Below are 25,107 nucleotides of genomic sequence, written 5' to 3'. Positions count from 1 at the left end.
AAATTAAACGGTGAGTTTTTTTGTTTTTTTTTATTTTTTTGCATGGTCCTTGTATTTACCATTCCTGGTGCTCTTCCTTCTTTTGTGTGGATTCAGTTTTCCATCTAGTATCATTTTCGTTCTGGTAAAAGCACGTTTGACATTTCCTGTAGTATTGCTTTGCTGGTGACACATTCTTCCTCAGCTTTTGTCTGAAATGCCTGTATTTCGCCATCATTTTTGAAAGATGTTTTTGCTGGATATAGAATTCTAGGTTGATAGTTTTTGTTATTTTTCAGCACTTTTAAGATGGAATTTGGCTTGTATCATATTGTTCTTGAGAATTCTGCAGTTATTCTTTGCTCCACTGTATGTAATAATATATCTGTTTTTCTCCTTTCTCTGATTTTAAGGTTTTTCTCTTTGTTGCTGATGTTCTGAAACTTGACTCTTTTTGTGGTTTTCTTTGTTTTGTTTTTTTTTTTCTGTGGAATTTATTCAGCTTCTAGGATCTGTGGGTTATAGTTTTCACAAATTGGACATTTTTGACATTACTTCTTCAGACACACTTTCTATCTTCCCCTCCATCATTCTGGGATTTGAATTATATGTATGCAGTAACTGTTGTTACTGTTTCACAGGTGACTAGTGGGTAGGGGAATGTCTGGTTCCCTTACTGTCTGGCGAAGTAGCAGAACCACCTTTTGTAGGAATCAGTTATCAGGCCCTTTACTTTCCCTTGAACTCTAGGCTAGTTCCAGAACCTTTGGTGGACTGGAAATAGGAAATAGTTATGCCACAATTCTTAGTACATGCGAATGTACATGTAATGTTAAAAAAAAAAAAAGAAAGGAAAGGTCATGGTAGCCTGCATTTACTGGGCCCTATGTGCCAGTCCCTGTTCTATGGGCTTTATTTTTATTACTCATTTCTCATTTGTGTCACAAGGCACAGGCAGTTCGAGACCGAGACTTTAAGGAATTGGTGCAAGTTTTCAAGACTGGTGAAACAGTGGCGTGGGGATTTGAACCTGTGTGCCTGGCTTCAAAACCAGCTTATCACTGGTGTGTTGCCAGTAATTACATTTCCTCCCCCCTTGGGGAGGAAGTGAGACCTTGTAAATACACACACTGGTGAGGGTGTGGGACATAGGCATTCTTAACTGGGAGTAAGTTTCTGCCAGTTGTCTCTGGGGTTTGGTATTTGCTACTGTTTGATTTTAAACTTTTCTGTATTTGTATTCCTGTCTCCCCACCCCCAATGAGCATATAGTTCTACAATTGGGAAAAGCAATAAAGCTATTTTAATTTGGGGCTGGTGGTGAGGTTATTTTCTTAGCCACAGCAAAGTAAGTTTTAATGTGCCTTACCCTAGGTGTTAAATAGTGGGTTAGTAACCTTGCAGCTATGATAAAGAACAAAGTAGCTATGCTGATGTGAAGTGTCCTAAGAGAAAATATGAATAAATAAAAGTCCTAAATAAATGAAATGTAGAAAAGCACATAAGAAATGTTAAGAACATGTAAGCATATACTGTGGTTCTAATTGCTTCGTGCATGTATGTGCTTTGACTAGTTGTGTACATGCAAACACGTATGGCAAATGTATAACATTTTGAGGGATATTTTAAAAACGATGAGCACTAGTGCCCTTTGGCACTTTTAGAAACTTTTCCTTTTTAACTTCATTATGTTGCTTTTGTTGTTGTATTAATAAAAGTGTAGGTATGTATTTATATATACTGAAATTATTCTCAGAATGAGAAGTTTAAGAATATTGTTTACCCCCTTTTATGTGGCCTTTAATACAGATTCTGTTTGCCATCTAATCAGCTTTTTCGTTACACTTTGGAGTATTTTGTGCTTTGTTATAATCAGGGAAGCATTCTTTCATAAATTTTGGTGTTTGCAACATGACTCTGAGCATCCTAGGTAGAGACAATCCAAGACAGTGCTTTAAATTTTTAATTTTTTTTGACTAGATAATAGGTTGATGTTAAAAAAAAAAAAAAAAAAAAAAAAACCCACCACACTAAAAAAGTGCAAAAACACCCCACTGAAAATTCCTCTCCTACCTCTCCTCTCCCTTAGCCATCTTCTCTCCTCAGGGGCAGTGTTACCAATGTCTTTTACATTCTTACTGAGATTTCCTGTGCATACACAAGCAAATGCAGGTACTGCGTCGCCGTGCCCTCTTTCCTACACAGATCGTGTGCCTGCTTTATTTTGTCTTTGAATACATTAGAGATCATTCCACACCAGAGAAGTAAGCAAGTCTTGTTCTTTTGGCTGTAGTACTCCATTTCGTAGAGATCCCATACTTGATGGACTAGTCCCACCTTTTAGGTTGTGTTTGGTCTTTTGCTATTCCAGGTGGCGCTGCAGTGAATAGCCATGTATATATGTCAGTTTGCAAAAGTGTATTTCTAGAGGATAAGTTCCTAGAATTTCTCATTAAGATACATGTGTATTTGTAATCCTGATAGGCATTACCAAATTGCCTCTCCTGTTAGCGCAATGTAAGGATACCTGTTTCCCTAAACCTTATGCCCTTACCAACATGGTGTTAGCAGAGTTTTGCTTTTGTTTTTTTGCCAGATTGATAGGTGGAAAATAACTGTTTCATTTTATATTCTTTTCTGAGTAAGGTTTTACATTTTAAAAACCGTTTTTTTCTTACTGATTTGTACTCTTTATATAGAGTAGCAGAACCAATCTTTAGTCTGTATTACAAATTGCATTTTCCCCAGATTGTCATTGATATTTTTGTTGTTGTTTTGAGATGGAGTTTTGCTCTTGTTGCCCAGGCTGGAATGCAGTGGCTCAGTCTCGGCTCATTGAAGCCTCCACCTCCCAGGTTCGAGTGATTCTCCTGCCTCAGCCTCCCCAGTAGCTGGGATTACAGGCACCCACCACCATACCCAGATAATTTTTTTTTTTTTTTTGTATTTTTAGTAGAGACAGGGTTTCACCATGTTGGCCAGGCTGGTCTTGAACTCCTGACCTCAGGTGATCCACCCGCCTCTGCCTCCCAAAGTGCTGGGATTACAGGCATGAGCTACCATGCCCGGCCTGTTACTGATTTTTATCTTGCTTGTGTATAGGCTGTTGCCAGGTAGGTATGTTTTATTTTGGGTGAAGAGACATTTCTCCCATTCTCCCTGTAAAGGACTTGTCGATTTTATTTCATAAAGTCCTCCTCTACCGCAAGAGTATTTTTAGAAAATCTCCTAAGATTTTATTTTCTTTGATGTTTTTTATGGTTTTTTAAAAAGACCTTTTATTGTGAATCATGCCAAACACATTCAAAAGTAGAAGAGTATAATAAAGCTGTTTGTAACCCCTGTCCACCTTTGGCAACCGACCAGCTCATATCCTTTTTATTTCATCAAGACCCCATCAGTGTCTCTTGCTCCTGCATTATTTTTGAAGAAATGGCAGGTATTTTAACACTTCATTTATAAGTATTTTCGTGTATACCTCTAAAGATGGGGAGGAAAGAGGAAAGTCTTTTAAAAATATAATCAGTATATCCGGCCACTGCACCCCAGCCTGGGCGACAGAGCAAGACTCCATCTCAAAAAAAAAAAAAAAAATATATATATATATATATATAATCAGTACTACTTCGATGCCTAAAAAATGAATACTTTTAAATATCACAGTCCTTTAAGAATTCAGATTTCATAATCATTTCTGCAGTTGGATTCAAAATCCTAATAAAGTCTACATATTGCTATTATGATCAATCTTCTCTTCTTTTATAGGTTCCATTACCTCACCCCTAACCCTTATCCCCTACTTGTTTTTGTCTTTGGGACTTATTTGTTAGAATGGATTTCTGTAGTACCTGGTTCTTACCTTACCCTCATTACATAGTTTAATATATCCTTTTGTATTTCTTGTAAATTGTTACTAGGGTTTAGAGGATGAATAAGATTCACATTCTTTTTTTTCCAAGTATATTTCATAACTGGCATTGTGTTCCATCAGAAGGCAAGTAATGTCTGGTTGTCTTTGTGATGCACTATGCTTAGATGAATTAAATCTTTAGGGATTGAAAAAAATGATCTCATTCTATTATTCCTTCATTTACCAACTGAAGTACTTGTATAAAGAGAAACTTTTATCTAGTACTTGGTTACTTAATAGTACAGTTTTTAAAGGATAAATGGTTGATTTTTTTTTTGCCTTTATTTACCAGTTGTCAAAATGAATTCGTTTCCTACTATCCTATAATGATAACCAATTAGTTTTATAATTATGAACTCATGAGTTTAAGCAAATTCAGTGTTTCAGTCCATTGCGGTCATTATCCCTATTGATGCTTGTATTCCACATTTGGACAGCAAGCTCTTCTTCAGGTTGGTGCCTGTGTCTTTTTGATACAGGGATGCGCCACCACGTCCAGCTAATTTTTGTATGTTTAGTAGAAACGGGGTCTCTCCATGTTGGTCAGGCTAGTCTCAAACTCCTGTGCTCAGGTGATCTGCCTGCTACGGCTTCCCAAAGTGCTGGGATTACAGGCGTGAGCCACCGCACCCGGCCGTCATCCAGAGTCTTGATGGGAGGAGTGACAAAGTCATATTGGAAATTGGTATTGATATAGGGGTGGGAGGATTTACTGCGGCCATTGTTACACTCTACCTTGCTGTGTTAGTCTGTTCTCACACTGCTAGTAAAGACATACCTGAGACTGGGTAATTTATAAAGAAAAGAGATTTAATGGACTCACAATTCCACATGGCTTGGGAGGCCTCACAATCATGGTGGAAGGCAGAGGAGAAGCAAAGGCACATCTTAGATGGTGGCAGGCAGGAGAGCTTGTGCAGGGGGACTCCCCTTTATAAAACCATCAGATCTCATGAGACGTATTCACTACCATGAGAACAGTATGGGGGAACCACCCCCATGATTCAGTTATCTCCACCTGGCCCTGCCCTTGACCCTTGTGATTTATTACAGTTCAAGGTGAGATTTGGGTGGGGACACAGCCAAACCTTATCACATACTCTCCATTTTTTCCAATTTTCTGTGTCATTTGAGAAATTCTAAAGTTTTTTTCCAGATAGGTTTTACACATTTCTTAAGTTTATTCCTAAATATTTCATCTTTTGCCATTACTGTACATGATGTCTTTTTCCTCTCATTTTAATTTAGAGTTCTTGGACAGGTGATATACACACACACAGTTAAAATTAAATGATATGAAAAGAAACATAATGAGAAATGTCACTTCCACTTATATTATCACTAATTTTCTTCTCTCATCTTTCTAGGTGACCAATTTAAAATTAATTTCTTGTTTTATTTATCTAATGCTTCTTTATGGAAATACTGGCAAATATAAATATTCGACTCATGAAAAAGGGAGCATGCTATATGCCCTGTTCCACAGTTGACCTTTTTTGACCATGTATTCATTCCATGTCTGAGTATATAGATTGTTTTCCTTCTCTTGTTGCTATATAATATTCCATTTTGATGGCATAGCCTGGTTTAATCAGTTGCCTGTTAGTAGAAGCTATATTGGGGTAGCATTCCTTAGCATCTGATTTGCAGAAGTACAAAAGTGGAGTTATTTATTCTGTTTGTGAAGCTGTAGAAAAGTGTTACTTTTGTATATAATACTGGTAGAAGTTTAAATAGTACAACCCCAAATTGAGGCAGTGGGGATCTGGCAATGTCTACCAGATTAATTTGTCTTTCTTAGTGTGTGAGATTGAGCATTTTGTCCTACATTTAAGGGCCATTGTATTCTTTAATGAACTCTTTGTTCCTCTGCCCATTTTTATATTAGGTTGCTGGTCTTTATCTTGAGTTCCAGAAACTCTTTATGTATTAGAAGATTAATACCTTGTGATCTGAATTGAAAATATTCTTTCCTTTATGACTTCTGCCTTATGTTAAGATTAGTGATTTTTACATAATAATTTTGTTCCAGGTCATGTTATAGGGGTCAGCAAATTTGGACCCATGAACAAAATCTAGCCTGTCATGTGCAGTTTGTAAATAAAGTTCCATTGGAACGCAGTCATATCCATTTGTTTATATATTGTCTGTGGTGGCTTTTGCACTGCAGCAGCAGAGACAGACTGAATGGCCTGCAAACTCTAAAATATTTACTATCTGGTCCTGTGCAGAGAAAGGAAAAGCAACCCCTCGTTTAAAGCATTCAAATCAAAGTGTTTTGTATGATACAGCCATTTTGACATGGCCTTAAAAAAACAGCCTAGGCAACAGTGAGATCGTGTCTCTTTAAAAAATAAAATATTAGCCAGGAGTGGTGGCATGTGCCTATAGTCCTATCAGGAGGCTGAGGCAGGAGGATCGCTTGAGCCCAGGAGTTCGAGACTGCAGTGAGCCATGATTGCACCACTGCCCTCTAGCCTGGGTGACAGAGTGAGATGTGGTCTCTCAAATACAATAAAATATCCAATTAAATTAAAGTTTGTGTGTTTAATTATGAAGTAAGGCACAGAACAGGCAGTCACACGTGGGTTTCAGAAGTATCTGTTTTGGCATATTACTTGGTAATGGTGATGGTACGTGTGATATGGCTAGTTGATGCCACCACATCAAATCACTGTTAAGATATCTTTGTCTAATTGTTCTTGTGTACACCGCATATAGAAGCTTTGATCTGGGTGTGTGTGGGTAGAATGACTCTTAAAATCATCCTAATCTGTAGAAGTCTGGTTACAGTGTAGCCTCAGTTCATATTTCCTGTGGTCTGAGTACTTTCCAGAGCTGTTCTGCATGAGTGAACTAGAGAGAGGAAGTGTAGTTTGGAAGAGTATGGTACAATTTGATTTATGTATTTTAAGTATTTGGAACTCTGCTCCCCTAGAATTGTACAATTGCCTTTTGTTACACTCAGATTTAAGTTTAAGTATTTATTTGGAATTTATAATTCTACTCAGTGAATTTCTATTTACATTTCTGTTTGACTTGAAAATTTCCCAAACTGCTTGTCTAATTGACCATCAGTTTAACAAATTACTCTAAGTGCATTTATTTCAGAATAACAGATACAAACCTATTTTAGGAAAAAACATGTTTAAAGAACATATCAATTCACCAGTAGTTTATTCCTGAAAATTTTACATACAAAATATTTTAAAATTTTTATTCATTCTCAATTGCTGCTACCAATTCTTTTTAGAAATTTCTTCTGTTGGGAAAAGATATTTTACTAGAACAACTGTTAAAACAAAAGTTTCTTTCATCTTGACTATACTTTTGAATGGATTATTAAAGAAATTGCTTCTAAACATTTAAGGAAACTTCATTTCCTTCTTTGGAAATTTTAAGAGCAACATTCTGAGAACATAATAATTAATTGACCCACATCCCCTTGGAGCTTCTTACCACGTGCAGCTGAGTTGGCCCTGCCATAGTTTAACAATTTGAATAATGACACTGGTGAAACTGTAGAAAGTGTGCTCTTTCTACAGAAAGTGTGCGGCTTTCCGATGACTCCCAGCAGGAAAAGACAAGGGAGAATTGGGTGATGGCTTCAGAATTCAGAAAGCTCTTAGTAGATTGGAGCAATTGGTTGAATCTAATAGCTTGAAATTTCATGGTGATAACTATTATATTCTGTATTTGGTTCAAATAACAATGGAGTAAGCACAAGGTTGAACAAAAGCTGTGGAAATCACTGATAAGCAGTAGTTCCCTGTATGGATGGGGGATATGTTCCGAGACCTCCAGGGATGCCTGCAACCAAAGATTGTAACAAACCTTATGTATACTATGTTTTTTCTATACATGTCTATGACAAAGTTAATTTATAAATTAGGTACAGTAAGAGATGAACAAGAATAACTAATAGTAAAATAGAACAGTTATTGTAGTGTGCCAGCAACACCACTCTTATGCGTCAGGATCATGATAAGTAACGTAAGGATGACTTGAAGATGAGCACTGCCATGCCTGATAGTCAGTCTGCTAATTGGGACGGCTACTACATGACTGTTGGGTGGGCGGTGTCTGCGGCGCAGAGATGCTGGGCAAAGGGATGATTCACGTACATCCCGGGTGGGATAGTGTGAGATTGCATCATGCTACTCAGAACGGCATGGACTCTAAAACTCATAATTGTTTATTTCTGGAATTTTCTATTTAATATTTTCCAACTGCATTTCATAGCAGTTAACTGAAACTGAGGAACGTAAAACCATGGAGAAGGAGGGACGACTTGTATTGAAAAGCATTTATGCCTTCATCATTTAGATTAAGGACAAATACATCAACATATATTAATAGCATAATAACGTTCAAGGTTTGTGAAAGTAAGTTCTGTTTCTTCTGATAAGATTGAGGAAGGCATTAAATATTATAAAATTTTACAAGTCATGAATGTGCTTAAGTTAAACAAGCTTGCCATTTAAAGAGGTAAACTAGTTATATATAGAAATATTACCTACTCTTTATGCAGAACTTCACTTCTCAAGGGTGTCAAGTCCTCCTTTCCCTCAGATTTCTGAAGATTTACATATTTTATTTTTTAGTTGTACTTTTCTGTTTTAAAGATGGGGAGCAACACTGTTGAAGATTTACTGCTTTTTTCCCAAGATGTAATTGTGATTTATATGCAGTCAGAGAGGTAGATACTTAAGAATGGGGCCTTAGCTTTTGCATTCTAACCCTCATATGAACTTTTTTTTATTGCCAGAGTTTTATGGATTTTTTTCCCTTTCTATTTGGAAGTGTTTAATTCTCTGTTGTTGTTCATTTTAGGATCTAGGTTTTTTTTTGTTTTGTTTTCATTTTTGCATAATAAATACAGGTAGTTCTTAGTTCTTATGGCCAGTTTTTTTTGGTTTTGTTTTGTTTCTGTTTTTTGTTGCTTTTTTTTTTTTTTTTTTTTACCTAGAATGTTTCCTTAATAAATTCTTTAGTTTGGGGTTATTGGTTTGTATTAACTTGGACTCTCTAGGTTGCAAGTGACAAGATGTGGACTCACATTAGCATGAAAGAAGATACATTGGCTCCAGTAACAGAGAAGTCTTCCATGGTGGGGAATGAGTGCCAAGCTTGTCCTTCAAACAGGACACTGTTTCTCTTTGTCATTCTGTGCTACATTGACTTCATTTTTCAGACAGACTTTCTTCACACCTCAGCCAGTTAGCCATTGACAACAATACCAGAGAGAAGGAACACTGTCTCCAGCTCCCATACCAAAGAGCTCTGAGAAAGAATTCTGATAATCCAGTTTCCAAAAGGAAGGGATGTGGGGCAGACAGAATAAGAGATATGTACAACATAGGTCAGTTAGAATGCGTATTGTCATACTCCTCTCCTCTCAGAAAAGGAAGTATGTGTTAAGAATGGATTATGCACATTGTGGGCAGATGTGTGCTTGCACACTTGCTATTCTAGTGTCTGGAGCATTGAATGGAGAGCTTTGAATCCATTAATGTTTATTTTACTGCTAAGTGGATTAGTAGTTAATGGAACAGATATGTGAGATTGATGTCTAGTAGCCATTCATGTCATCTGTAACACTTTTTGAAATTTCTGTTGAAGAGATTAGTTGTGGTTGACAATATGTATTGAATATATAGTTTGGAGTTATCCACTGACCAGGACTAGGTGGAAATTTAGCTCTTGGAAATAGTTGAAGAATGAGTTCTTGAAGTATAGCTAACAGTGGAAAAGGCAGTGTAGGAAAATGGACCATTTCTTTCAAAGGCCACATGGAAAATAGACTGGCAGTTGGGGTTGAGGCCAGCCTCTCTGTCTGTTTGGATACTGTTAGTGGTAAACAAGAGGGTGAGAAGGGGAAAGTGAGAAACCAGGTATAGGCAAAATGCAAGGATAGGAAAGAGAAAAGAGGGGTGCTGGGAGATGACACCCAAAGGCTTTCAGTTTCATTGAAGCTTTAGCATCTCTAGGCTGAATAGAATAGTCAGTATTTTTTTTTTATTGACATGTTATACTCATTTGGAGATATGGTTATTAAATCCTTTTGTCCTCCAGAATTATTCTCAGTTCAGATTTGTAAGAAGCATCTGTTTAAATCTTAATTCAGTGTTTTAAATAAACTTAAAAAGTTTATAAACATTTTTCTGTGAGTGTCCTTGTCTGTTTTGTGCTTACAACGGAGATCTAGGACTAGGTAACTTACAAAGAACAGAATTTATTCCTCATAATTGTGGAGGCAGGCCGTTCAAGATCTAGGTGCTGGCAGGGTAGGGCCTGGCTCTGCTTCCAAGACGGCGCCTTGAGTGCCGCCTCCTCCAGGGGAAAGGGATGTTGTGTCCTCACACAACAGAAGGATGGGTGAGAGTAAACCCACTCCCACGAGCCCTTTTTGTAGCAGTGTTGATCCCCTCGTGAGGACAAAGCCTGCGTGACCTAAACACCCCCATTTGCCGCACCTCCCAACACCACTGCCTTGGGGGTTCAGTTTCAACACGAGTTTTGGAGGGTCCAAACCCTCTTAACCGTAGCAGTGAGTAAGTGCTTAGTAATATTTAAATGTTTTTTAAATAGGCCGTTTCCATTTCTTTCTTTCTCACTTGTTTCACATTCTGTTTCACTACATTCTAAGCTTAGTAAACAAGAGGCTTAGGTATTCTATGTTTGGAAACTAATTGGATTCAGCTGGATTTTTAAAAATTTCAGTAGGATTCTTGAGGACCAATAGCACAACAGCAGGTTCCTCGTGCCCCCGAGTGTGGCTTTGCTGCTCCCGGGCTCCTCTCTGAGGAGTCGCTTGCTTCCAGTCCGTCCCCTGCCCGCGTTTCTCTCCTGTTTGTCCTCATGGCAGGAAGGATCGAGGTTGATGCAACATGTTTTTAAAAAACACCAGCCGGGCACTGTCCCAGTATTTTGGGAGGCCGAGGTGGGCGGATCATGAGGTCAAGAGATCGAGACCATCCTGGCCAACGTGGTGAAACCCCGTCTCTACTAAAAATACAAAAATTAGCTGGGTGTGATGGTGTGTGCCTGTAATCCCAGCTCCTTGGGAGGCTGAGGCAGGAGAATTGCTTGAATCCAGGAGGTAGAGTTTGCAGTGAGCCGAGATTGGGCCACTGCACTTTCGCCTGGTGACAGAGTGAGACTGTGTCTCAAAAACAAAACAAAAACAAAAACTACCCCAGCCGGGCGTGGTGGCTCACGCTTGTAATGCCAGCACTTTGGGAGGCCAAGGTGGTTGGATCACCTGAGGTCAGGAGTTTGAGACCAGCCTGACCAACATGGTGAAACCCCATCTCTACTAAAAATACAAAAATTAGCCGGGTATGGTGGTGCGTGCCTGTAGTCCCAGCTACTTGGGAGGCTGAGGCAGGAGAATCACTTGAATCCAGGAGGCAGAGGTTTCAGTGAGCCCAAATGGCACCATTGCACTCCAGCCTGGGCGACGACAGCGAAACTCAGTCTCAGGAAAAACGAAAACAAACACTACATAACATGACAAGCAGAATTCTGTCCACCTTTGCAGCCGTGTCAGGGAAACACCTCAGCACGACTGCTTTGTCCTTCATGACGCCCTGAGGGAGCCGCCCTGTTGGCCTGGGCGCCCTGCCATGCTCTCCACTCAGGTCCCAGCCTGCGAGGGTGGAGGTGGAGGTGGGGAGCTGCTGGGATGTTTTGACTCACAGGCTCTCCCACCATTTGTTTCTTCCCATCAGTTTACTAGGAAACATTTTAGACATGGAGAAAGGTTGGAATTGAACGCCATAGACCCACCATCTAGATTCAGTGCCTGCTTTGTCGCATACTCATCCATCAATCCATCTTACTAGTTTTTAGTATTTCAAAATAGTATTTTGGCTTTTTTTTCTTAGTCTGTTATCACTAAATATGAACCTTTATTCTCATTAAACTAATTTCAGGCATCATTAAGCGAATACATAGAAAGGGCGATGGCCAACAAAAGGGCCTTTCAAGTTTCTGCCATACGGTGGGATGTTCAATAAATATGTTAAATTAGTGCACTTGCATTAGTCCTGTTAGACTAGCCCTGTCGCTAAACTTGAATTTGCCTTTTAGGACAAACAATTGCTCTTAAACCATATGTTTCCTAGGCACATGTGATGCCCAGTTTATAGGATAGACTTCGGGAAGACAGGTCTGTGAAAGACAATCACTTAGAATTTGAACAGGGTTTAAAAATATGTATTATATATTATAAAGGTATATATAAAACATTTTAAACATGTACTTTGTTTTTACCACGGTGACTCTCTTGGGATGCACGCATAGCAGCGTTCCAAGGCATCAGTGTTTCTGAACCCTGTCTCAAGGATCCTCTTGAGGAAGAGCCTGCAAGAGCAGTCCCTCCTCACTCCAGCCAGAACAGCTTTGTCCTAGTCTGTCTTATATGAAATTAAGATTTCATTTAGGGCTGGGCACAGTGGCTCACACCTGTAACCCCAGTACTTTGAGAGGTAGAGGCAGGAACATCACTTGAGCCCAGGAGTTCCAGACCAGCCTAGGCAACATGGCGAAACCTTATCTCTACAAAAAATTGCTGGGCACGGTGGCACGCGTCTGCAGTCCCAGCTACTGGGGAGGCTGATTTGGGAGGATTGCTTGAGCCTGGTAGGTCAAGGCTGCAGTGAACCATGATGGCACCACTGCACTCCAGCCTGGGTGACAGAGTGAAACTCTGTCTGGAAAAATAAAGAAAAGCTTTTATTTTAAGGAAACATTTTAAAATCATGGCTGTTAGGTAACTTGACCGGCACACACTGCCCTAGGTAAGTGTTGGTATGGTGGAATAGTACCCAGATCACATTTCGGAGTTAATGTGGCTAAAGATGCTGTATTATCATTCTTATTAGATAAGGAGCAGTGAACATTTTAATAGCAAGGGATTCTTAGATGTGTGTGCGTGTGTGTGTGCCTCTCTCTTCAGTTTCTGAGAGTCAGTGTTCCCAGAATGAACAGTTTGTGTATTTCCAGGCTTACCTCCTAAGAGGAAGAGCATAATCTGTTGTTGTTGTTGTTAATGAAATAGGTGGGGGGTTTTTGTTTTTTGTTTTTTTGTTTTGTTTTGTTTTTTTAAGAGACAGCAGAGTCTCACTCTGTCGCGCAGGCTGGAGTGCAGTGGCATGATCCCGGCTCACTGTAACTTTGACCTCCTGAGCTCAAGCAATCCTCCTGCCTCAGTCTTTTGAGTACCTGATGCTACAGGTGCTGGCTATGATGCCCAGCTAATTTTTCTTTAATTTTTTGGTAGAGAGGTAATCTCACTTTATTGCCCAGGCTGGTCTCGAACCCCTGGCCTCAAGCAATCCTCTTGCTCTTTAGTCTCCCAAGTAGCTAGGATTGCAGGTGTGAGCTGTTGCACTCAACCAAAATAGGTATATTTTGAGTAACTTTTTTAGGGCTGATCTCTAAATGCAGTGTGGGCAGCTGCCAGAAACCTTCCCTGCCTCCAGAACAGAACAGGGCTCTCGCCCTTGGTGTTACTCTTCCTCACAGTAGAGCAGATGAGTCATTTTGGTATTGTCTTCCTTTCTTCCAAAACAGCCGCAGCCACTATCATGTTCATACCAGCGTGCTTAGAAAGTGAACTGTACACCTTTTGTGTTTTTACTGCGCCATCTATGTTTGTAACATCCTCTTTTCCTCTCCACTCCTGATAGGCTCGGGTTATGTATGATTTTGCTGCTGAACCTGGAAATAATGAACTGACGGTTAATGAAGGAGAAATCATCACAATCACAAATCTGGTAAGAGAACTGTACATTCAAATCTGATTGTCCCATGTGGACTTATTTATTTTTTTGTAAGTTAATCATTCAAACCCACGTGATTTTTTTCTTGTTGCTTATGAAATATTGATGGTGAAGTAAGAAGCTATTATATAAATATAGGAAAAAATTCCCTAAAGACAGCTATGTATGTAATTGAGTTTATTATGTCTGCTTATTTTGTATCTTCCTTGATATGTTTATCTTACCTTTTAGGTACCCCATAATTGTCCTGGAACGTAGTTCAGTGTGTTTACCCCTAGCACAATAATACTGTGTCTCTAGAATAAGTAGAAGATGATGGTGATTTTCCTAAATGTCTTAACTGATTGATCCTATCATCATTTTTCTAAGCTCTTTTCCTAAATCAGATTAGATTGCCAGAAAGCAATATACTTAGACCAGCTCCAGTGGAGTTAGCTCAGCTCCCAGTGGAGTTCCCTTTGCTGAATTACAAGATATTGCCTCAGCTTTTATTTGAACAAGAAGCAACTATATATAAAAAAAGTGTTTCTGCATCTTTACAAAACCCTGTTTGATCTTGTGTACATACATATACACACATGCATCTTCAAGGTACACTCATATGTATACATATGTACACATACATGCACACACTCTTCAGATGTGTGTGTGTCTCTGCTTATATAACTATGTTTATTATGCCCTCCCTGATAAGCATCTATGTGACCTCTTATCTCAGGTTCTTTCTCCTGGAGATTGGGCACATTTTGTTGCATGAAATAAAATCTTCATAGACTGTTGGATTTCTGTTATGGTCTGTGTTGCCAGGAAGCTTGGAGGCAAACAATATTCATTTTTTGTCCAATCTTTGCCCAAGATTCTGTTATGGTTTTTTCCATTATTTCTGTGTGATATTTGTCTCATTACATTTAATTGTCCTTTTTACATGTAACTTTTTGTAACTGTTCTTAAAATATGTAGCAAAATTATGAGATGAACATCATTTGAAATAATGTTGCAACAAAAATTGTATCAATTAATAGTATTTCATTGCAGGTTCATATAGAGGGAGAAGGAGCAAAAGCAGATAGGGAGAATTCGTCTTTGTAAACTGAGTAAAACTTGAACCTGTCGTTACCCCTTTCTTCACCTGGCTGATTTCGTGACACTGCCCTTGCATCCCTGTCCTTGGTCCACGCCTCCGCCTCTGGACCCCACACTACAATGTGTCTCTTCTGTGTCCTCTCGCTCGTGACTGTCACTCACGTACTTAATGTATGTGCAGTCCTGGGAGACGTACCCTGGAGATACAAAGATAGGAAACCTGGCCCTTGCCCTGTGCTCCCTGTTTTCCAGAGAGGTCTGCATGCCAGTGTTTCTTACTAAATGTTACCAGAAGGGAGCTTGTTGTGTCTGCACTGTAGAACATGTTGGATCCCACACCCCTCTCCCCAGCCTTGCTGGCTGTCCTCTTGTGTCCCTCCCGTCTCTGCCTTGCAAGTGTTGGGATTCCCACATCTTTCCATCTTCAGCCCATTTCCTTATATTGTGCGGTCTCAGATTTTTGTATTGCCATCTCTGTGCTGATGACTTTAAACCTGTATCTGCAGCTTCCCCATGTGGCTCCAGCCTCAGAGGGGGTCTTCGAGCTGTGTCCCAGACACCTTCACTTAGTTTTTTCACAAGCACTTCAAACTGACCACGTCAAGACTCAGCTCATCACCCATGCGACGCTCAGCCTACTCCTACTTCTCTGTATTTCTATTGTGGCGCCTTTCCATTCAGTGAACCAAGGCTAAGTCACTTAAAGCCATTGGTTTCTCTCCCTAAAGTTTACTCCGTCCAGCCTCTCCTCTCCACCCAGCGCTTGCTGCCAGCGCCCTGAGCTGAGCTCGCATCCTTTTGCCTGGACCGTGCACCTTCTTCACTGGCCTCTCCCTCAAGCCCAGGGTCTGTCTAAATGGGCAGTGTGGCCGGGTCACTCCTCTCTGGCAGCATTCTGTCAGCTGCAGGTGTGTGAGACACCCCACCATGGGCGCCATCAGACCTCACCAGCCTTTCCCTGTGCATGTACACAGGCACACACACGCACCCATGTACGTACTCTCACACGTACTCTCTCACGTTCTTGTGCATACCCCCCCACACACTTGCACACACCCTTATGTGTGCACACGCACACACATGCACACACACCCTTGCAGCCTCGTACACCTCTCATGCTGTCATATACTTTTACATACTCTTTCACATATGCACTTTTACACACACATACATACCCTCTCTCACCTGCTGTCACACACACCCACAGTTGCATGCTTTCACACATACCCACATTCGCATGCTCTCACACATAGGCAGCACTCATGTGCGAGCACACACACACCCTCTTCACTCTCACCTGCCCTCACACACCCACACTCCCCTCACACAGATGCAGCACTCACCCGTGCAAGCAGGCACATGCCCCTCAGACATGCTCACCTGCTCTCATGCACACGCACACTCTCCTCACACAGATGCAGCACTCACCCATGCAAGCACGCACATGCCCCTCAGACACGCTCACCTGCTCTCATGCACACGCACACTCGCATGCTCTCGCAGAGAGCTCCTGTGGAAGGAGAGAGTGAGTACTATGGCAGTGCAAAGATCAAGGAAGGAGAATAAGGAACGGCAGAGGTTATAGTAGTTTCTGAATAGTGAGCATATTTAGAAAACATACTTTATATGTCTTGGATTAAAAAAAGAATGAGCCGCGTGCAGTGGCTCACGCCTGTAATCCCAGCACTTTTGGAGGCCGAGGCGGGTGTATCACTTTGAGCTCAGCAGTTCAAGACCAACCTGAGTAACGTGGCAAAACCTCGTCTCTACAAAAAATACAAAAATTTAGCTGGGTGTGGTAATGCGCACCTGTAATCCCATCTACTTGGGAGACTGAAGTGGGAGGGTCACTTGAGCCCAGCAGTTCGAGGCTGCAGTGAGCCAGTATTGCACCACTGCACATCAACTTGGGAGACAAAATGAGACACTGTCTCAAAAAAAAAAAACTGGTAAAAGATTATGTAGTAATTTTGTATAATATGCTAGGTGTGCATGTTCTCACTCATAGGTGGGAACTGAACAGTGAGAACACTTGGACACAGGAAGGGGAACGTCACACACTGGGGCCTGTCGTGGAGTGGGAGGATGGGGAGGGAAAGCATTAGGAGATGTACCTAATGTAAATGATGAGTTAATGGGTGCAGCACACCAACATGGCACATGTATACATATGTAACATGTATACATATGTAACAAACCTGCACGTTGTGCACATGTACCCTAGAACTTAAAGTATAATAATTTTAAAAAATAAAAAAAATGCTAGATGTGTATAAGTTAAATAGATTCATTTTTAATCATAGCAGAGATTAAAGATTCTTGAGTCTTACTAACCTTTTTTTTTTTTCTTTTCTTTTCTGCAGACAGGGTCTCACCCTGTCACCCAGGCTGGAGTGAGGTGGCATGATCTTGGCTCACTGTAACCTCTGCTTCCTGGGTTTAAGCAATTCTGATGCCACAGCCTCCCCAGTAGCTGGGATTACAGGTGTGAGCCACTGTACCTGGCCTCATCTAATCTTTTTATTGAAGTATTTCAGTTTTCTTGGTAAAATAGTATTGTCCTCAAGTTGCTATTGTGGTCAGAAAGTGACAAAGTTGTGGCTTAAAGTGATTTTTTAAGAGAATGTGATTATTCAGATTCAGATAATTATTAACTAATAAGGGCATTATTTTAAAACTTTAAAAACTCTTAATATGTTGAGAAAGTGGGACTTGCCACTTAACATTGCTAATAATTAATAATATTAATATTAACATTAATAGCTTAATATTTAGATAAAGTTTCTTCCAAGGATAGCAACTTTTATTCTGACTAAAAGTTACAATTTTTCCTTTGGTCATAGAGTGAAATGGCAATCCTGGTATATAGAGATCTACTTTATTACTTAGTTTATTAATATTATTTATCCAGGAGAACTAAAGAACCATGAATCAGTTCACTTTTTCTGCATAACAATGCTAAAACTTAGCGGTTTAACCCCATAACCATTTGTTACTGCTCAGGAATCTACAAGTCAGCTGGATGGTTCTCCTGAGCTGCGCTGCATGTGTCTGCAGTCACTGGACCCTGCTGGAGACTGACTGGTCTAAGCTAGCCTCGCTCATGAGTCTGGCAGTTCTCCGGGTTGGCTGGCTTTGGATGGGGCAACAGGGAAACTGGGTCTCTGTCATCATCTAGCAACCCCCATTCATTCATATAGTGGCTTGGGTGCCAGGAGAGCCAGCTGAAGTGTGCAGAAGCCCTTGAGGCAAGTTCTGGATTCCCTGGAGGATTTCCACCTGATTGTGTTGACCAGTGAGGTGGCAGAGGGCAGATTCCAAGCCTGGGGTGCGCATCCCACGGCTTCACATTCAGAGCTGCAAGCTGCTTTTATCATCTGCCACAGACCAGAACACAGACAAGACGCGGGTCATCTAATCACCAGCTGTTTTCAGTCTTTCATCACTTACTATTAAAGTTTGATTTTTCTTGTTTTTAGGTTACATCATTTTCTGACGTAAAGAGAAGGCTTAAGAATTTAAGATTTTGAACAGTGTTCTCTAGGAATAAAAAGCTTAATGTTAATTACTTTTTTTGTGTATAGCAATTCCTCCACACAAAATTTCTCCAGGAAATCTCAACTGTAATCTTTTTCTTTTTGTTTTTTTGTTTGTTTGTTTGTTTGTTTTGGTGACTTATTAGGATGTAGGTGGAGGATGGCTGGAAGGAAGAAACATCAAAGGAGAACGAGGGCTGGTTCCTACAGACTATGTTGAAGTAAGAGCTTCCTGTCATTCATTCATTAGAACTCATTCTTTGTCAGCATCTTTTTATGAATTATCAACTTTCAGGAAGTCAGCAACTTTTTGTAAAATAAAATTTCCATTGTAAATATAATAAATGTTAACTATGTAAAATATGGAAAGTACATTGAAATAGAACTAAGAAAAATATTACCTGTAGATCCAAGCTCCAAAGAATGACTATAAATATTTAGATTAAGTTTCTTCCAGGGATAGGAACTTTTAATTAGTCTGAATAGAAGTTAATGTTTTTCCTTTGCTAATATTGTCTATAATACAAATGTGTATAAATATATTATAAATAGTATAAATTTAATAAGGTATGAAATTATGTATCAATATATCGATATTACATAAATTTTAAATATGTATTTAATAATATATATTTTTAATATATATGATACATATAATGTATTTTTCCTTTGCTGATATTGCTGCCGTCTATAATATTGTTTATTGTACAATTAATTCACAGTTAAATAGATTTTTTTAAGTGTGTATCTCAGTTCCTTCTCCCATTCCCATGGACAGAGAGAGGGGTGTCTTGGGTGAGCTGCTGTGGGGATCTCCTGGGTAGAGCTGTTAGGTCGGGTACGCAGGAGAGCAACACAACAGCCTGGGCTGGCCCTGCCTGGGACACCCCCAGCTGAGCCAACCGCCTGGCGCCCCCTGCTGGTTGTCTTTCGGTCGCTCGAAACCGAGCATGTGCAGCTTCTTGGTAAGCTTGTCTTTTATGTTGGGTGACAGAAAGAAGTGAAGGTTTCCTGATGCCAACTGGAGCTAGATCAAGAGTAAAGGTACCTTTGGTTCACCTCCAGGAGAAAAGAATTCCCCCCAGAGGATGTTTACCTGGGACCTGGCTGCAGAGTGATATCGAAGGCCATCTTTCTGTTCTTGATAGACACTGAGGGGTGGGGAGTCGTGACCCCTCAGAGAATCTGATGCAGTCTCTAGGCTTTCCCTCAGAAACATGTGCCCATGCACACACCACAGCCTTTTCCATACAGCTGCAAACCCCTGTTCACAGACCCCTGAACCCAATCCATAGGTCTTATGTTGAAGTCTTGTTTTACTTGTATGCACTTTGCATCCAGGAGCCTACAAATTGACAAGATTGAGAAAAATCTGAGGATTTAAGTTGATACTGGCAGTAATTGGATTTTCTAGGATTCTGCTTATAGAAAGGATTAGTGATTACAGATATTCTTGGGTTTGCTTACCTTTTAAGAATATAAAAACCCCTCTGTTAGAAATAGATCCTGCAGGCAGAAAATCAGTAAGGACGTGGTTGAACTCAGCACCATCAATAAATTGATGTCCACTTGTGGATGCCTATAGACTGCTTCATCAGACCACAGCTGCATACACATTCTTCTCAAGCTTACGTGCAACATTCTCCAAGACAGACCACATATTCTGAGCCATAAAACATGCCTCAACATGTTTGAAAGAAATCATGCAATGTCTGCCCTGAGATGACAATGGAATCACACTAGAAATCAAAACAGAAAGATAGATGGAAGATCTCTAAAGATTGAACAACCCACTTCTAAATAATGCATGGATCAAAGAAGAAATCTCGAGAAATTAAAAAATAGTTTGAACTAAATGAAAATGAAAATACAACCCATCAAAATACGAGTATGCAGCGAAAGCAGTGCTCAGAGAGAAATTTGTAGCATTGAAGAATATAAATGGTTTTTGACAATTCTTGCTTGCCCTTACCAGACTCCCTGAAGTGACCCTAATGCATGAAAATAATTATGGCTGTTTCTACTATTCAGATTTTACCCAGTGATGGAAAAGATCAATTTTCTTGTGGAAATTCAGTGGCTGACCAAGCCTTCCTTGATTCTCTCTCAGCCAGCACAGCTCAGGCCAGTTCGTCGGCTGCCAGCAACAACCACCAGGTACGTCTCTCTTCCTTCTTCTGGATGTGGCTGGCTTTACTGAAAGCAGAGCATATTTGTGAAAGCTTGTGATGCATTATAGCTATTGCCATCCCCCAAAAGCATAAACAAAGTCGCTTTTAGGTTGTTGTGTGGCATTTCTGTTGGGTACTAACAAAGAACTCACCTGTTAAGCCTGATAATGACTGTTTGCCAAATTTATTATAAGAGAAAAGGCAGGTGTTAATTGAGGGTTGCTTTGAGAAGTCTGTCATGATATGAACACAGACCCCAGAAACGGCAAATACCTTCTTAGATAAAGTCATGGAAAGAAGAGGAGGAAAAGGAGGGTCTTGTTGAGGAGGTCAGTGTCAGAGCATCGGCCTGGACCAGGAAATGGATTCCCTGGCCCTGGAATGCTGCTTACACTCTCAGAGCTAGAGGCCCTCATCCTGCAAGTAGAAGCAATGCATGTGAAAGTCTACCAGATCCAGGCACTCAGCACTTGGTACTCTTATTGTATTGCTTCCAGGAAACTTAGAATAGTGGGATAACTTGAGAAGAATTCAAGGAAATTTTACGTTAATTTTAATTAAAATTTGACTAGTTTAGATGAATTCTTCTATTTCATTTATTGCCAAATGATGACACAGAGTAAATGACAAGAAGAAAATTAAGAAGATAAGTATCAAAATATTGTTGCTGCTGGGCACAGTAGCTCACGCCTGTAATCCCAGCACTTTGGGAGGCCAAGGCAGGTGGATTGCTTGAGTGCTGGGGTTCGAGACCAGGCTGGGCAACACAGTGAAATCCCATCTCCACACGTTAAAAAAAAAGTTAAAAAAGAAGAATTAAAATATTGTTACTCCTTACATCTTTAGAAATGAATGGGCTTTAGGACATGTTATTTCTTGATTTTTTTTTTTTAACTACATAAAAGGTTTTACATTATATCAGGCCTAATAATCATATCACTTACAATTATTTGCTTATAGAATATCTGTTTATTAGCCAGGCGCAGTGGCTCACGCCTGTAATCCCACCAGCACTTTGGGAGGCCGAGGCAGGCAGATCACCTGAGGTCAGGAGTTTGAGCCCATCCTGGCCAACATGGTGAAACCCCATCTCTACTGAAAATACAAAAATTAGCTAGGTGTGGTGGCAGGCACCTGTAATCCAAGCTGCTCGGAGAGCTGAAGCAGGAGAATCACTTGAAGCTGGGAGGCGGCCACCACAGTGAGCCGAGATCGTGCCACTGTACTCCAGCCTGGGCGACAGAGTGAGACTCCGTCTCAAAAGAGAAAGAATATCTGTCAATTGACCTTCCAAGTGAGTTTATCTAAGTTTATCACCATATACTAACTGCAGGTTTTACACATTTCAAAACAGCTTTTTGTAGACATTCTGAATTACAAATTAGACTCAGATATTTAAAATTTGCAGGCAACGTGATCACGGTAATTGAAGAACACTTTTCTATATTTTATTATTCTGTACTACTTGAGAACATTGGCCAGGTAAGGGTTACTCACTGTGAAACGTGAATAGTAGTTATACCTCACTTGAAGTTTTCCCAGGGGTTCTCAGCCTGAGCCTCAGTGCTGTTTGAGGCCCCACACCCTTTCCTAGTGGGACGCGTCCTGGGCACTGCAGGATATTGAGCAGCCTTCCTAGCTTCTCCCTACCAGGTGCCAGTCACGTGCCCACCACCTTGGTTGTGACAATCAAAAATGTCTCCAGATACAGCCAAGTTACCTAGGAGCAAAGCCAAGCCGGTTGAGATTCACTGAGTTACACAAAAGCACCCATGAGATGGGTTTGCATTAATAAAGGACAGCGTTTTAAATGAGAGAATTGTAATGAGGTGATCATAGAATAAGTGAGGCAAACAAAAAATAGAAATATTTACCTTATTTTAATTCAAGGGACTGACCAGCTATTATCTCAAGATAGGTGGAAGCAGTTTAGCTAATGAAAATAAATTAAAACTCAGATTTAAGTAATGTTCTGTTAGGAAATATATTCCTTGGTGTACTTGTAGTTTAATATAAACTGGTATAAGTCTAAAATTTGTTTCATCTAGGTTATTTAGCAGGTAATAAAACAAAACAAAACAAAAAAAGCGGGGGGTGGGGAATCCAGTCTAACATTGAATCTAATCAGATCCTTTGAAAGCAAAGAAAAATGAACTGAAACTAGAATTAGTAAAATGCAGAAAGCATAGCTATCATTAGAGCATTTGAATTTAATTTAAATCAAGTAAAAATATTTTAACAGCCATCTCTGCCCTCTGTTATCTGAGATACGAGAACAATTTAAGTAGGCCAAAATTTGGTACATTTTATAAATATCATGAAAGATGTCACGAGTAGGAAACCAAATGACCATTATTAATGGGTAGCTTTTTAAACATTTTCCTATCAGGTTTGCCCATTGCTTTCATTTTCTGAACGCGGGTAGGAAAATGGGTGCTCTGAGATGTGCTGCTTGGGAGGCTCCGATTGCCTGTTCCGGCACATGCATTCTCCCAGGGTCGGTTTTGTTTCAACAGCCGGACCTCGGAGAAGCTGGGCCTCTCTCCCGCCAATCAGGCCTGCGGGCACATCCCCTCTGAGGCTTGCATCTCTTCAGCTTGGCGCACTCTGCCAACTTCTGAGCCAGTGTCTCTTTACTCGTCTTAACATCAGTTCGTTTAAATTTGACTCTCCTCCCACACAAGCAAGTTGAAGCCTCATATTCAGTTGGTTATCCAATTTCCTGAGTGTTGTATTTTTCTTTAAGTCATATCTTTTTAAAGATCTCTTTGAATAACTTATTTCGGGCCTGCTACTCTTTCCTTGACTTTGTATTCTTCATCTGTGCTGCATTTCAGAGTAACTAGTTCATGAATGTGTAAAAACCAAAAGATAGCACTTTCTTTTGGTTTTTCTTGAAAATCCTAGTTTCAGGTTGCTTGGGGACCCTTTGATCCTAGATTCTTACTGAGTAGTCTCAGGTAAGCAGAGTGCCGGTGTCAGAGCAGTGTTGATGCATCCAGGACGCTGACCCGCTGTGATTGCTTTCCTCCTTTGATGGTGAGACAGCGCTTTATCAGCTCAAACGTAGTCCAGCTAAGTTTAGATTAGAATTGTCACTGTGAAAGGAATATGATAAGTTGTTCTTTAAATGGACTGAAACAGTTCAATTTGGAAAATTATAAAGCTATTTATTAAAGTACTTGGAGAAAATAATAGACAACATATTTTTATGGCCTTGGAATATGGAAACCCTTTTCTTATTCTTATTTTTATTTTTTTTTTGAGACAGAGTCTTGCTGGGTCGCCCAGGTGCTGGAGTGCAGTGGTGCGATCTCAGCTTGCTGCAACCTCCGCCTCCTCCTGGGTTCAAGTGATTCTCCTGCCTCAGCTTCCCAAGTAGCTGGGACTACAGGTGCTTGCCACCACACCCGGATAATTTTTGTATTTTTAGTAGAGACAGGGTTTCACCATATTGACCAGGCTGGTCACGAACTCCTGACCTTGTGATCCGCCTGCTTCAGCCTCCCAATTGCATCCGGCCTATGGAAGCCCTTTCTGAGGCTGACAACACAAAGTCTAGTAGCCATTAAGGAGATAATTGATACATTTAAGTAAACAAGTAATATTAAATTAGGAAAAATACTTCTGACTTGTGACAGATACAGGCTAATTCCATTCATATACGTATATTCTTGCTAATCTGTAAGAAAAAGATGAATTCAGAAGAAATAGGTAAAGGGTATAGACAGGCCGTTCGTTGGGAGGACAAAGGTACTAATAGTTAATAAACTTGGAAAAATGTTCATTTTGAGATTCTTCTATCAAACTAGCAGAGAATGAAAACATTTTAAAACCTAGTGTCATAAAGGTGTGGTCAGATAGGCAGTGTCATACAAAGCGAGGGAAAGGATAGAGTGATGAAGCTTTTTGGGGCCGGTTTGGTAATGTATATGAGTATTTACAATGCATGTCTCTAAGGCCCAGCGGTTCTGAGTTCCTCCTGCAGATCTGCTCGCAGAACACAGGTTTCTGGGCGAGAACGTTTCCTACGGCATTGTTTGTAACAGCAGAAAACCGGAATGTAAATGTCTGTCAGCAGCGGACTGGTCAGATGAACTATAGGCAGCCACGCAGTGGAAAGCCGAGCTTCTCTTAGGGAGAGTGAGGGTAGATTTAGATGTACAGATAGAGATATATGATTTTTTTAAAAAGGCACCTCAGTATGGGTAATGTTATCTCTCTTGTGTATAAATGCGCACACACACACACACACCCTGTAGATGCAAAGTGTGTAGAAAATTTATTGAAGGATACCCAAGAACTGAATCAAACTCTTGTCATGTTCTTATTCAAATACGGATTTTATATTACTCAGATGAGGACAACCATTTTATTACCTTTGAAAAGAAAGCGTAGTTTTTAGTGGTTAATAGTAGTTTCATTATTAGTTACTTACCGGTTATTTTCCAGTTTCAAGAGTATTTCACATTAGTGGCTGAACCGCTAGAATGAATGGCCCAGCTGATGGGAATGAATCTCAGTTGTTAAAAATCTCTACTCGTGTGTGTGCTAGTCTTGTTTTTCATCCAGTTATTGTTGTTTAGATTACATCATTGCCATGATTCTGAAAAGGTCTCACTGTGGATCTTAAACTCTCA

At 40.2% G+C, this 25,107-nt stretch overlaps 1 protein-coding gene across 7 annotated transcripts in view; it reads left to right on the top strand.

Annotated features, from left to right (window-relative positions):
- Positions 1-25,107, top strand: part of SNX9 (sorting nexin 9) — a 124,029-nt gene that overhangs the window by 31,998 nt on the left and 66,924 nt on the right. For 5 of the 7 annotated variants that reach the window (XM_003897994.3, XM_021937709.2, XM_009205806.4 and 2 more), the window contains exons 2-4: positions 13,585-13,671; positions 18,443-18,517; positions 20,328-20,453. In XM_003897994.3, the coding sequence (XP_003898043.1) occupies positions 13,585-13,671; positions 18,443-18,517; positions 20,328-20,453 (288 nt within the window). Of the gene's footprint in view, positions 1-13,584; positions 13,672-18,442; positions 18,518-20,327; positions 20,454-21,740; positions 21,762-25,107 lie in introns of those variants that run through there. The other 2 variants (XM_009205808.3, XM_021937712.2) reach the window with 2 other exon arrangements.

The sequence above is a fragment of the Papio anubis genome, chromosome 6 (genome assembly GCF_008728515.1).
Source record: "Papio anubis isolate 15944 chromosome 6, Panubis1.0, whole genome shotgun sequence".
NCBI lineage: Eukaryota > Metazoa > Chordata > Mammalia > Primates > Cercopithecidae > Papio > Papio anubis.
The sequence above is the reverse complement of the archived record's forward strand: the minus strand, read 5'-3'. Positions and strand labels throughout refer to the sequence as shown.